Genomic DNA, 14,276 nt, shown 5'->3' on the forward strand with positions numbered 1-14,276 from the left:
ACGAGTTTGATCTGGGGTTTGATCCTTGGCGGTGACGTATTTTTTAACAAATTAAATATATTCGTATGTTCGTCAGTTATATTTGGTATGTTCAAAGAATTTATTGATCTAGGGTCTAATTGCCATGTTCATCAAAATGTAATAACATGTTCATCTATTAGATTGCTTCTCAACTTCTCAATACATTTGAGCTTCTCAATTGAACCACTCCCTATATATATATATATATAACAATCTTAATAAAAGAGAAGTGGGAAGAGGAATAGTATTGTAGAAAGAATAGTGATGTGCTGGCATTTTTGTAATTTTCTGTTATTTGGAGGTTGATTTTTGAAACTATTGATTTATCTCACCTCTTTCTCCTCATAGCCGATCAGATTTCTTTTTCTCCCTTTCTACTTTCTATGGTTTCTCTCTTTTGAAATTCTACTCCAAGAAATCAAATCTTCTTCAAATGATCGGTGCAAAGTCAGATCAAAATCAACCCACTTGAGAAAGCCAATACAGCAACAAAACCAAAGGTGAGCTTATCTTCGTAAACCTGCTTTTATGATTACTTTTTTTGATTAACCCTAGAACTATATAGTGATCACGAAAGCTTGAAACGAGTATAATTTTAAGAAGTCAAAGAGAAATCAAATTATAATGAATGATTTTAAGAAATCAAAGAGAAATCAAAGAGGAAAGGGTGCTCCCTGTTTTACAGAAAATCATGTCTTGACTAGAGTTTGAGTGAGCTGCGGCTAGGTTTCTGGTGTTGATGGTGCTGATCGGAGGTGGCTTTCTTGGCTTCTGGTTATCGGAGAAGGATGGTAGACCATGGGGAACGACGAGTCTTGGCTGAGTTAGAGCGAGTTGGGGCTGGGTTAATTGGGTTGTTGTCTGCAATTGACTGCTGATTTACGGGTCGAGGCGAGGATTATGGGTCGACGATTTGGAACGACGGTGAGGTGTAGTCGGACGGCTGATTTTCAGATTATTCGCGAGAGATTAGGAGAAAGGGAAGAAGAAGAGGGAAGAATAGCGGTTAGGATTTACTTACTGTTGCGAACATGAAGTGCAGAGAGAGATGATCGAAAGTGTGAGTGGAGGAGATGAGAAAATGGAGAGAGCTAAGGGACAAGGGCAGTACATTGCGAGGGATTTTGACTCTCTATTTTTAATTGATAATAATGGAATATAATTGATCTGGATCATGATATAGTGCATGAAATATAGTTGGGCTTGATGATTAGTATTGAGCATTAATCATTTATCTCTTGTCGCCTTGAGCTACATAAATTTGGTTATATAAACCTAACTATAAATATATAGCCCAAAATTATCATGCAAAATATTCAAACAAACCACATCTCAAATCAAAATCCTACCTTTTCAATCACAATGAGAGCCATCACCCATTTTATATGGTAGTATTATATATATTTTGGGGATAGTTTAGTTTAGTTTAGTTTTCTTACTTATCTGATGTGGGTCAGTTACTTGCTCTGCTCTCTTCTTTATGTTTTGAGCATATACAAATCTTCTTTAATATAATATTTCCTCTTATATATATAGATTATTCAATCACAGCTTCTTATTAATTTGTTCTAAAATCCAATGAGATTACATGAAATATGCTCAAATTTATGAATATAACTGGGGAATACATAGCTACCTATTGGGTTTGACCTATTAATTTTAAATTGTTTATTAGACACGTGCTCGTTCAGTGACATCCACTTCTTCAAAAGTTGCATATTCTTCCACGGGAGTAGTGAGCACTATCTTGCATTTGAGTTGGGGTTCATATTATTAAGTAGCATTTTTTGATACATTATTAAGTAGTATTTTTTGATAAATACTTGACATCCTTTTCTTTGTTGTGTAATGATGTTTATTGGTTGATAAAAATTGACCCTGTTGCGCTAGCGTTTCGCGTTCTTTCTATTTGATCTGAGGTAAGCTAATAATAAGAATCTAAGAAGTAGTCGTCATCTGACCATTTTGATTTTAATGTAGTATTTTTGTCATGTGTGCCGTATTTTAACAAATTATTTAGTTTCTTAGTTTAGATAAAATTTTAATATTTGAACAATAACTTTACCAAGTAATTCTCTATAATAACAAAATTCAATTATATCATGAGCATGTCTACCATTAGGCTATTTTTCTCTTGTGCTCATCATTTATGCGAGACATTTTGCCTTCTTATGTAATCAAAAAGCTATTCCGCCTCTCCAAATTTCAAGGTGCATTTATTTTTGTGTTGCTTTTTATTTGTGTTGTAACATTTCGTTTTCACGATTTTGCACTCTTCCATTGTTGTTAGATGTGCATGGTCGTTTAGTTATAGTTCTCATTTATAGGTTTAGGGGATGGGGTTCATTACTCTAGGATAAGGCCCATATTGGTTTTCTGCCTCTAGCCTTTTTGGATTTTTAAGGTTTCATTACTTTGTGTTACTGGAAGATTATTATCTTTGGTTTCTGATTAGTTTCAATTGATGCTCATCTCGATTTGCTTGCTTGTGCTCCCACCGAGGTTCTTAGTTTATTGCAACGGTGGGAGTCAATATCTTAATTTGTTCTTATAATAGTATTCTTTTTCGTGTTATCTTAATTTGTTCTTATAATAGTATTCTTTTTCGTGTTTTATTTTGTTACATGTTTTATTATTTGATCGAGACATCGAGAGACTTCTCGTGTCTGAGTTCGGTCTCAGTTTTCAGATCTTTTGTTAAGGATAAAAGAGGATGTGTACTTTCAACTAAAGGTTACTTACTCTCGAGTTTTCTTTATATATTTTTTTACGCATTCTTACTGTTAATTTATTTTTTCCGTGTCTTTGTTTTAGACCTGAATGGTGGCAAGAGGCTTAAACTTAGTTTGTCACCTCTATTTGCGTTGCCAATTATTTTTAGATTGTGTTCACTCAGTCTCCTTACTCGGTCAAGGCATTTGATAGGTTCAAATTTATTTATGTTAGTCAAGTTAAGTTTAAATTTGCACAATTTAATTTAACATAGAAGTTTTGTGGATGTTAATGTGAGTTCTTGATACAATTTATTGATCCACCTCTGAGATTTGGTAATATTTTAACATTATGTGGGTTTGTTATTCTTTTAATTTATTTATTTATTGTGGTTGGTAATTTTCATATAAGACTCCGAAGGAATCAAAGAGGTGTGATATTGTAGGTGAGATTGGTTTAAGTATTCCAATCCTACAACAAACAAGTTATGATTTCACTTGTTTTCTTCATTTTAGATCTCTTTAAAACTTTGTAAGAATTTATTGCGTATATGCTCAAATAATGTTTTTTTGTCTCTTAACAATCATTTTGTTTTCATTTGCCAGGCGGTGCTTCTGAAAATGGCCAAGTATTGTTTGAGTTCTTGGCAAAATCTTTTACTTTTTGATGTTGGTTGTGAGTAAATTGTCTTGTATTTTTCACTAGATCGGATTTGTTACTCTAGGATTAGGACTTGGGTAATTGCCTCTAGCCTTTAGGTTTTTTAAGGATTTGTTACTTTGTGTTATACAAAGATTGTTATTTTCGATTTCTGGTTTTTGAAGATTGCCCTCACGGTTCGCTTGTCTTTGCTCACATCGAATTTATTTGCTGTAACACTTTCATCGGTTTATTGCACCTTCGGTAATTCACTACCCTACTTTGTTCAAAATAGTATTTTTGTGCTTTATTTTCTTTTCATATTTTGTTATATCACTGACTAAATTACTGAATTCTCAATCGTGACTTTGGTCACGTTTTTTAGATATCTTGTTGTGGCAAAAAGAAGATGAGTGCTTTCAAAGAAGGTTACCGATGAGCTTTCTTTATTTTTTTCCTTTTTTTGGGCTCATTTGTATTGGTTGCACACTTACCTTTAGTTTATCGGTTCTATGTCTTTGCTTTAGAGTATGGTGCATGGTAATTTTAATTCTTCTATAATACATGTTGTGAGCTGTGTTATCACACCTGCCATGTATTTCTCAATTCTTTGTTGGTTATATTTGTTTTGGTGTGAATTTAATATTAAATCTCTATTCAAATGTCGTACACGGCCATGTGACAACTTCAAAACGTTTACTTTTTAGTTTACCTCATCCATGTGTTATGGCTATGCCAAATATTTTTGGCCGTGAGTTTTCACCTGCTCTGACTACTCGGCCGAGAAGCATGAGATGTGTATAATTATATTTGTTGTGTGTATAGATTTGCACAATTCAATTTATCATTATGTGAGATTGTTTAGTAAGTGTTGTTGCTATTAATATTTTTATTAACTGTGGTTTGTAATTTTTAAATAAGACAGTGATAAAAAGAAAGATGTGTGTTGTTGTTGTTGACACTGGTGGGTGTTCCAATCTCATAGGTGGGCTGCATGATCTAGGTTGCCGTTACATGAATGTGCTGGCACTTGTTGCGAAATATGGACTTCGAGGTATTTTTCTCACAATGACTTGTAATCCAAAGTGAGTGGAAATTCAAAGTTGATCATTTCCTATTGAAAACAGTCATAATAGAGTTGATTAGCATGCAAGAGTTTTCAGAGCAAAAATTGAGTACTTAGAAAAGGAAATGACTTAATATATTAAAATACCCACTTCCATAATATGTCTATGAAAAATACCCACCCCCTTACTAGGGGTGGGTATTTTTCAGAGACATATTATGGGGGTGGGTACTTTTAATTCCACCCCAAAGGAAATTATAAAAGACATCATCATGTTCATCCACATGTGGTCAAATTTCAGAAAAGAGGACATCTACATGTTCATTGCAATGGTTTCCGAGCAAAATAAAGGTGTGTGTAAGGTGAATATTCTACATAAAACAACGATGCTAATAGTTGAATGACGTCATCAACGATATAGGATAGTATGCAAATACATTATTGTTTGTCGTCATCATCATCATCATCATTATTATTATTATTATTATTATTATTATTATTATTACTTTTCAGACAAAATAGTCCCACAAACATCAACACTCAAGCCAAGGGGTGGTGTAACAATCAAGCGAAGAATATTGTACTCTTAAAGTGAAAAATTCGATGAGACTTTGAGGTAACTTTTGTATGTACTTGTACAATTCTATCTATGACTTTTGGTCTATTACACCATGTCGATGATATTTTATTAACATTTTGAGGTTGTCTTTTGTGTGTATATGCCTCAATGTAGCTTCCGATTGAATGCACTGTGTATACATGATGCATAATGTCTTAAAAATATTTAAATAGTTTGTATATAAAATGTACTTGTGGATTGCTGCAATTTTTATGAGTTAGCGACTTATAGAAATTCTCTTACAAGTCAGAGTATAATATGGCTGCACTTGGAAATGATTGGACTAGCATCATTATTAATCCTATATTTCACGGAGCAATTATAGAAACACCGCGTCCTACGCGGTGTGAAATTTCTAGTATATATATATATATATAATATATATATATATATATTAATCAATAGTTTTTACATATTACACATTGGATAAAAGATTGGAGTCTAAAGGGAAAATGGCTTAACATGGGTGTATTGAGGAGCTTTTATATCATCACACGCATATATAAAAAGAGTTTGAATAAAATACACAGAAATGGTGAACTCAAACATCCCTTGTACATAAATGTGGGAAACCCCAAGAGAAGGCGCGTAGTAGCACTAACAACACAGCTATAAAGATTACAGCGATAAAAATATAGTAGTCAATTAATGGTGTATTGAACGTGTTGGGACTGATCACCTTCATCGAACTTCCATAACTCAATATGATAAACATAATCGAGCCACACATTGCAGGTCCGACGGCAACGGAAATAACGGGTAACATGGATTCCAATCCGGAGGTGATGAGGAAGATTACGAGGAAGGATAAGTAGAATGCCATGTTGTTAGCAGATACCAAATCTCTGTATATCTCGGGATGAGTGTATGCTATCACAGCTTCGCCAGCCTTGTGTGATGGCGTGTCGTCCTGCCACACCCCACCGGGTGGGGTGACGCTGTTCTGGAACGCCATCGTTGCTATCAGGATCGCCACCACCATCATAACGTTGTACATATTGGTCTCGAACATGAATTTTAATGGAATACATCTTAAGATTCTCCTCATTTCCCAATAGCTAGGAGTTGTAGTTGGAGGGCTCTCATCCAACAGTTGCAGTGCTATTTTGCCCATTGAATTCCGCTTTCTCTTTTTGATTTTGTTGCTTTTCCACAAGTATCGGAGAATCTGAGATTTTCATAATATTAATACCTTCATCAATTGCATGTTGCAAGACATTCTCCTAATAGCCATTTGGATAATAAGTAATAGCCATTTAATTTTCTATCTTTATTTATAATCCTTTCAACCGAACTATTTATTTAATTATTTAAAATATTATAATAAATTTCATGTGCTTAAAAACACTATGTAAATAATAAATATAATAGTAGGACATAATGATACATACAAAACTGTGGGATATTATGACTAATTAATTCAAATGATGGTGGTTACCTCAAGTTGATTGCACCTGACAGCCAAATGCGATAGGGTCTCCCCATCATCATCAACTGCATACACAAACTCTCCCAATTTCTCCACCAAAACCTCCAATGTTTTAAGCTGACCATGTTTCACACACAGGTGCAACACAGTCTGCCCGCGATGCAGTCTCTCCATAGCAGGCATATGACTCCTTTCAAGCAGCTCCTTCAAGATGTTGACATGCCCGTTCATGGCTGCAATATGAATCGGGTTCATATCATGACAGTCTCGCCACCAGCACGCCTCTGGGGCTACTGCTAACAACTTTCTCACTATCACAACGTTCCCTTCAAGGCTCCTTTCCGCAGCTGCAATGTGAAGAGGCGATGATTGTTGGGAGTTCAAATCCCGAGCTAGATGCGGATTGGTGTTCAACAACCCTTCAACCATGGCTTCATGCCCCCGCAGTATTGCTATCTGTAGAAAGTTTCTTGAACGTGCATATGAAACTTCATCAACAAGATCCACAAGAACCTTTATATTATTGTTTTCCATGGCCACCAAATGCTGTACCATCTGAGATTTTGCATGATACAAAAGCCTCATCAATGTATTGGACCTAGCTTTGTCAATCAATTGCACTTTCATAATTTATGAGCTGCGTGATAGTAAAATATGCATTTTAAGACAGTAAAGATAAAAACTAGAGAGACGTTCTAATAAAAACCTCTGTTAAAATGAGAACTAGGAACCTAATCTTGGCCTTTTAAATATTAGATCTAATGGTTAGGATTTAGTTAACAAAAGAAACTATGCATCTATTATATTTTACTGTGCACTTAAAAATTATGCAATTTATGCAATTGAAACCAACAATGCAAAATACTCAAGCAAATCGAAATTGTGCATCTATGCAATTAAAACTGTGCATCTATGCAATCGAAATTGTGCATCTGTAGTTTAATCTCAGCCCTCTATTTTATTTAAATCAATGGCTTTAAATTGGTTCCTAGTTTTCATCTTAAAAGGGGTTTCTATGTTAATATATATATATATATAGGGTAGGGCTAGGGTGAAAACATATCTTTTTGTAAAAACTAAAAACGGCTAAAATGTATGAATTCTATGTAGAACACGTATGAATTAGCTGTGTAACTGTATGAATTGCGAAATTCATACGTGTTCTACATAGAATTCAGTCGAACTCAGGACCTTTCGCAATTCATACAGTTACACAGCTAATTCATACGTGTTCTACATTGAATTCATACATTTTAGCCGTTTTTAGTTTTTACAAAAAGATGTGTTTTTATTATAGCCTCAGTCTATATATATATATATATATATATATATATATATATATATATGAAAGTTATTGTCCTAATTAATTTCCAAGTTCGAAAGTTATTATCCTAATTTCAAAATCAATCCAAGTTATTGTCCTAAAAAATCCTCTGATCACACGTGAATTTATATGAAAAATAGGTATATATAATCTATGTTTATTGTTTGTTGAGTATATATATGTTGTTTTTTGTTTATCAAAGTTGGTATAAGTCATCATTAACCCATATTTATAAGAACGTACATATATATAAGACCAGATGCTCTTTTTACGTATTTCAAGAAACAATTAGGAGAAACACATAATCTAAGGGTATGTTCTCTGTAAATTTATTACGAGAAAATGAAAGGTAAAACAAAACTTTCCTTCAAATTTCTTATTTCTTTTCCCTAATTTTCTACAAAAGAGATTTTTTTTGTATTCATTCTTTTCACTCCAACGAGATATAATATTATCCCTTTATTTTTGGTGAGATAATAATATCCCGTTTTAGAGTGAAAAATGAGGAATGAGAGTGTTATTTTTAATTCGTGTAAAAGCGTTTTATTCAAAGGGTGATCTCGTGTTTTACTTCACCGAGGACTGGTTTGCAATTATCAAAAGGCGGAGGGGTTTAGTTGTGCAATTAATCTGTTATATCGCATCCGTTAGATTTGATCGAGCGGGTGAGATTGAAGGAAGGTTTCAACGTTAGTTATAACTAACTTGCGCAGCTCATCTTCTTCGTTGGGAGAGCTGATTTTTGCAGAACACAGAAAGTGAAGAGAAACAGAGAGGAAAAACACTTGTTGTTCAAAGTTTGTGTGAGACGAGTGATTTCTGTAATTCGAGAGTTGTATCTCTTGTATTCGAAGTTCGATCGATCAATAAAGTGATTCTAGTTTCTTGGCCCGTGGATGTAGGTTGAATAAACCGAACCACGTAAACTCTTGAGTTCTTGTTTTTACTTCGCATTTCTCGTCATTTACCTTACAAGTGGCGCCGTCTGTGGGAAGGGGGAGACCACGATCGACGAGAAGATGTCAATGCCAAGAATCGAATCGGAGAAATTCACAGGGAAGAACGATTTTGGATTATGGCGGATAAAGATGCGCGCACTTCTCACGCAGCAGGGTTTGGCATCGGCCTTGAAAGAAAATGATGTAAAGCCCTCATCACTTTTGAAGGATACTGATTCGAAGGAAAGGGTAGCAGCAGCAGCTGAGGTAGATCTGAAATGGGTAGAAATTCGTGAGAACACGCATAGCCTAATCATATTATGCCTTGGAGATAAAGTGCTACGAGAGGTGGCAAGGGAGCAATCTGCAGCAGCTGTGTGGGCGAAATTGGAGTCGATTTACATGACAAAATCTTTGGCAAATCGACTCTACCTGAAACAAAGGTTGTATTCTTTCAAGGTTCTTGATAACAAACCCTTAGAAGATCAGCTTGAAATCTTTAATAAGATCATTGATGATCTTGAGAATGTGGATGTAAAGATTGTGGATGAGGATCAAGCAATCATATTATTGAACGCTTTGCCTCCTTCATATGATCATCTCAAGGATGCTATGTTGTTCGGTAGGGAGAATGACATATCTGTAGAAGAAGTGCAGGCAGCTTTGAAAGCGAAGGAGCTCCAGAAAGCATCTATTTCATCATCATCGAAGGGAAATGAGGCTGTAGGTGAAGGCTTATCCGTAAAACAGAAAGGTGGAAAGTTCAAAAAGAACAAGAAGGACCCCAAGAAAGGAAAATCTGACAAAGAAAAGAAACCTTCAGATGATGATACTCAAAATTGCTATCACTGCAAAAAGTCTGGGCATTGGAAGAGAGATTGCTTGATATGGAAAAGAAGCCAAAAGCAATCGAATTGCAGTGAGAAGAAAGAACCCAAGGAAGATGAAATCTGTGATGCAGCAGAGGCCCTGAATATTATGGATGATCACATAGATCATCAATGGGTACTAGACTCGGGCTGTTCATTTCACATGTGTCCAAATGAGCAATGGTTTTCTGAGCTCAAACATCATGAAGCTGGTTCAGTCTTATTGGGCAATGATCAATCTTGTTCTGTAGAAGGAGTTAGATGTATAAAACTCAAGCTACACAATGGCACTGTCAGAACATTGCAAGAAGTTAGGTATGTTCCCAACCTAAAGAGAAATTTGATTTCACTTGGGATTCTTGAAAGAAAGGGATATCAGTGGAGATCCATAAATGGAGGGCTTGAAGTTATCAAAGATAATAAGGTTGTCCTAAAGGGAGAAAGGAGAAATGGATTATACTACTTGTTGGCAAATACTGTGGTTGGAAGCAACAATTTGGCAAAGCAGGACTCAACAATCTTATGGCACAAAAGGTTGGGGCACCTGGGAGAAAAACGGCTCAACCACCTACTCAAACAAGGAAAGATCAGTAATCCTTCAAACTTCAAGCTAGATAAATGTGAGCAGTGTGTATTGGGGAAAAGTAAGAAGCTCAGTTTTGAAACTGGGAAACATACATCAAAAGGAGTCCTAGAATACATCTACTCAGATTTATGGGGGCCAACAAAATCTGAAAGTCTGAGCAAGGGGAGGTACTTCATGTCCATTATGGATGATTACTCAAGAAAATTATGGGTAATCATTCTGAAAGATAAGACAGAAGCTCTAGACAAATTCAGAATATGGTGCAAGGAAGTTGAAGTGGAGAATGGTGTGAAAGTAAAGTGTTTGAGGATAGACAACGGGCTGGAATTTGTGTCTAAAGATTTTGATGAATTATGCTCCGAAAGGGGTATAAAGAGGCACAAAACTGTACCAGAAAACCCACAACAAAATGGGGTTATAGAAAGAATGAACCGCACAATACTTGAAAGAGTGAGGTGTATACTGTTTGAAGCTGGATTACCTAAAAGGTTTTGGGCAGAGGCAGCTTATTTGATAAACAAATCACCATCTGCTGCTATTCAGTTCAAATGCCCAGATGAAATGTGGTATGGCTCAAATCAAACATACTCACATTTGAAAGTGTTTGGATGTAGAGCATATGCTCACATCAAACAAGACAAGTTGGAGCCAAGAGCCATAAAATGTATCATGCTTGGTTATCCAAAAGGAGTGAAAGGATACAAGCTGTGGTGCACTGAGGCAGGATCTGGGAAGGTCATAATCAGTAGGGATGTTGTGTTTGATGAAACACAAATGCCATATCTGGTGAATGCAGAAAGTTCAAACTAAAATCAAAATTCACAGAATGAGATTGAAACAGTTCAGCTGGATCATTTAGGAAGGCATTGGCCAGAATCTACTGATTCAGGTGGAGGCACTGAACACCAACAAATGTCTGAAGAAAACAAATCTCTAGCTGACACCAATGATACTTTGAGAGACTATCAGTTGGCAAGAGATAGGACCAGGAGGAACATCACACCACCTCACAGATTTGGGCATGCAGAGATGGTCTATTATGCTCTCAGTGTGGCAGAAGAATTGGAATATCAGAAACTATCATGAAGCTATGAAAAGTGCAGAAAGGGAGCAATGGCTGCTAGCAATGAAAGAAGAGATGAACTCTCTTGAAAGAAATGGTACATGGATCTTGGTTACAAAGCCATTGAACAAGAAGTTAGTGAGTTGTAAATGGATTTTCAAGAGGAAAATTGAACTCATTGGGAAGGAACAAATCAGATACAAAGCCAGACTTGTGGCAAGGGGATTTACACAGAAAGAGGGAATAGATTATAATGAAATATTCTCTCCAGTTGTGAAGCATACTTCCATAAGGATTCTGTTGGCAATTGTGGCTAAATTTGATTTGGAGCTTGAGCAAATGGATGTTAAAACGGCCTTCCTACATGGAGAACTGGAGGAGAAGATTCATATGACTCAACCAGAAGGCTTTGTTCAACCTGGATCAGAGAACAAGGTATGTCTACTGCAAAGAAGCTTATATGGTTTAAGACAAAGTTCTAGGCAATGGTATAAACGGTTTGATGAGCATATGAAAGTATTAGGTTTCACTAAATCAGAATATGATAGCTGTGTGTTTATCAAAAGAACGGGGGTTCTGCAGTTGCCTATTTACTCTTATATGTTGATGATATGCTAATAGCTAGCAAAGAGAAAGTTGAAATAAGGATTGTGAAAGAAGGTTTGAGTAAAGCTTTTGAAATGAAGGATCTTGGTGAAGCCAAGAGAATTCTTGAAATGGATATTGTTAAAAACAGAAAGTCTGGGGAGCTCTGGTTACACCAACAGGATTATATATTCAAGGTGTTAAAGAAATTTAACATGCATGAGCCAAAGGCTTTGACAGTACCTCTAGCTGTGGATATAAAATTATCTGATGATGATAAACCAGAATCAAAAGATGAAAGGATACAAATGAGGAATGTTCCATACTCAAATCTTGTAGGCTCTTTGATGTATACTATGGTTTGTACAAGGCCAGATATTTTGCTCATGCAATTAGTGTGGCAAGTAGGTATATGGTGGATCCAGGAAAGGCACATTGGGAGGCACTGAAAAAGATACTTAGATACTTGAGAGGTAGCTCTAGTAAGGGTATTCTATTTAGGAGGGAATCCACATCAGAGGGATCAGAGTTGATGGGACACACTGATTCAGACTATGCAGCAAATGTTGATAATATAAGGTCACAATCAGGCTATATATTTACCTTGTTTGGTGCAGCCATTAGGTGGAAATCTTCTCTTCAGTCTGTGGTTGCACTCTCCACTACAGAGGCTGAGTATATGGCAGCAACCGAAGCAGTAAAAGAAGCCATTTGGTTGCGAGGTATGATCTCAGAATTTGGTGTTAAGCAAAAGTCTGTATGTTTGCTATGTGATAGTCAAAGTGCTTTGTACCTCATGAAACATCAAACTTTTCATGAGCGTTCAAAACACATTGATGTAAGGATGCATTTTATTCGTGACATCATTGAAAAAGGGACTGTAAGCATGCAGAAAGTACACACTAAAGAGAATGCAGCTGATGCTCTAACAAAGGCATTGCCTACTGAAAAGTTTGAGCATTGCTGGGATTTGGTGAATCTGTTACCAAGAATTTAAGGAGCTTTATTAAGCTCAGTTTAGTTAGTTTTTGAGTTTATCTTTGGATTTTGGGAATCGGAGTTTGAAGCTAGGTTGCTGCTGTTTTTGGGTTAGATACTTTTGCACGAATTAGGTGGAGGATTGTTATTTTTTAATTCGTGTAAAAGCGTTTTATTCAAAGGGTGAGCTCGTGTTTTACTTCACCGAGGACTGGTTTGCAATTATTAAAAGGCGGAGGGGTTTAGTTGTGCAATTAATCTGTTATATCGCATCTGTTAGATTTGATTGAGCGGCTGAGATTGAAGGAAGGTTTCAACGTTAGTTATAACTAACTTGCGCAACTCATCTTCTTCGTTGGGAGAGCTGATTTTTGCAGAACACAGAAAGTGAAGAGAAACAGAGAGGAAAAACACTTGTTGTTCAAAGTTTGTGTGAGACGAGTGATTTCTGTAATTCGAGAGTTGTATCTCTTGTATTCGAAGTTCAATCGATCAATAAAGTGATTCTAGTTTCTTGGCCCGTGGATGTAGGTTGAATAAACCGAACCACGTAAACTCTTGAGTTCTTGTTTTTACTTCGCATTTCTCGTCATTTACCTTACAGAGAGAAATGGCGAAATTAACTTTTGGAAAAATTAGGAAAATAAATGAGGAATTTAAAGGAAAAAATTTTATTCCTTTTTTTTTTCTCATGATAAATTTACTATTAAAGAAAACACACACGAAATGTAAAAAAAAAGAAGCTAAGTAATTAAATCCAAGTGAAAGATTTAGTAGTAGTTACCTCATCTTGATTGCACCTCACAGCCAAATCCAAGAATGTCTCCCCATTATCATCCTTTGCATACACAAGCTCTCCCAATTTCTCCACCAAAACCTTCAATGTCGTAAGCTTACCGTGTTTCACGCACAGGTGCAACACAGTCTGGCCGCGATGCAGTCTCTCCATAGCAGGTATATGACTCTCGTTAAGCAGCATCTTCAACACCTCATCATGCCCATTCATGGCTGCAATATGAATCGGGTTCATATCATGACAGTCTCGCCACCAGCACGCCTCTCGGGCTACTGATAACAACTTTCTCACTATCACAATGTTCCCTTGTGCTGCTGCAATGTGAAGAGGCGATGATTGTTGGGAGTCCAAATCTCGAGCTAGCTGCGGGTTGATGTTCAACACCTCTTCCACGATGGCTGCCTTTCCCCGCAGTGTTGCTATGTGTAGAACATTTCTTGAACATGTAAATGAGGCAGTTTCAACAAGATATGGATCTTGTTGAACCACTTCTCGAAATTTTCTTACATCCCCCTTTGACACAGCATCGTAGAGTTCTGCAGCCATTCTTCCTTCACCACTCATTATTAATTAATGCCTTTCTATCTTTTTTTCTCTGTTTTCTCCTTTTGTTATTTTTATTTTCACACACACAGACCCAACTACTCTGGC

General features: G+C 36.2%; 1 protein-coding gene and 1 long non-coding RNA gene across 3 annotated transcripts; one reads left to right on the plus strand and one right to left on the minus strand.

The window, feature by feature from the left end:
* The first annotated feature begins 274 nt into the window (after positions 1-274).
* On the plus strand, positions 275-4,550 carry LOC130995220 (uncharacterized). The gene is made up of 3 exons (XR_009092100.1): positions 275-521; positions 707-1,940; positions 3,339-4,550. It is a non-coding gene; the product is annotated as an uncharacterized LOC130995220 (long non-coding RNA).
* A 949-nt stretch (positions 4,551-5,499) lies between these two features.
* Positions 5,500-14,263, minus strand: LOC130995192 (ankyrin repeat-containing protein ITN1-like). Of its 2 annotated transcripts, none has more exons than XM_057920346.1 (3): positions 13,614-14,263; positions 6,496-7,041; positions 5,500-6,225 (listed from the first exon to the last, which is right to left on the minus strand). In XM_057920346.1, the coding sequence occupies exons 1-3, from the start codon at positions 14,187-14,189 to the stop codon at positions 5,599-5,601; spliced, it is 1,749 nt and encodes a 582-aa protein (XP_057776329.1). In that variant the 5' UTR covers positions 14,190-14,263; the 3' UTR covers positions 5,500-5,598. The 2 variants fall into 2 exon arrangements, with proteins under 2 accessions (XP_057776329.1, XP_057776330.1); XM_057920347.1 differs by having other exon boundaries at positions 6,001-6,280.
* Between the last annotated feature and the right edge of the window lie 13 nt (positions 14,264-14,276).

This window comes from Salvia miltiorrhiza, chromosome 7, assembly GCF_028751815.1.
Source record: "Salvia miltiorrhiza cultivar Shanhuang (shh) chromosome 7, IMPLAD_Smil_shh, whole genome shotgun sequence".
NCBI lineage: Eukaryota > Viridiplantae > Streptophyta > Magnoliopsida > Lamiales > Lamiaceae > Salvia > Salvia miltiorrhiza.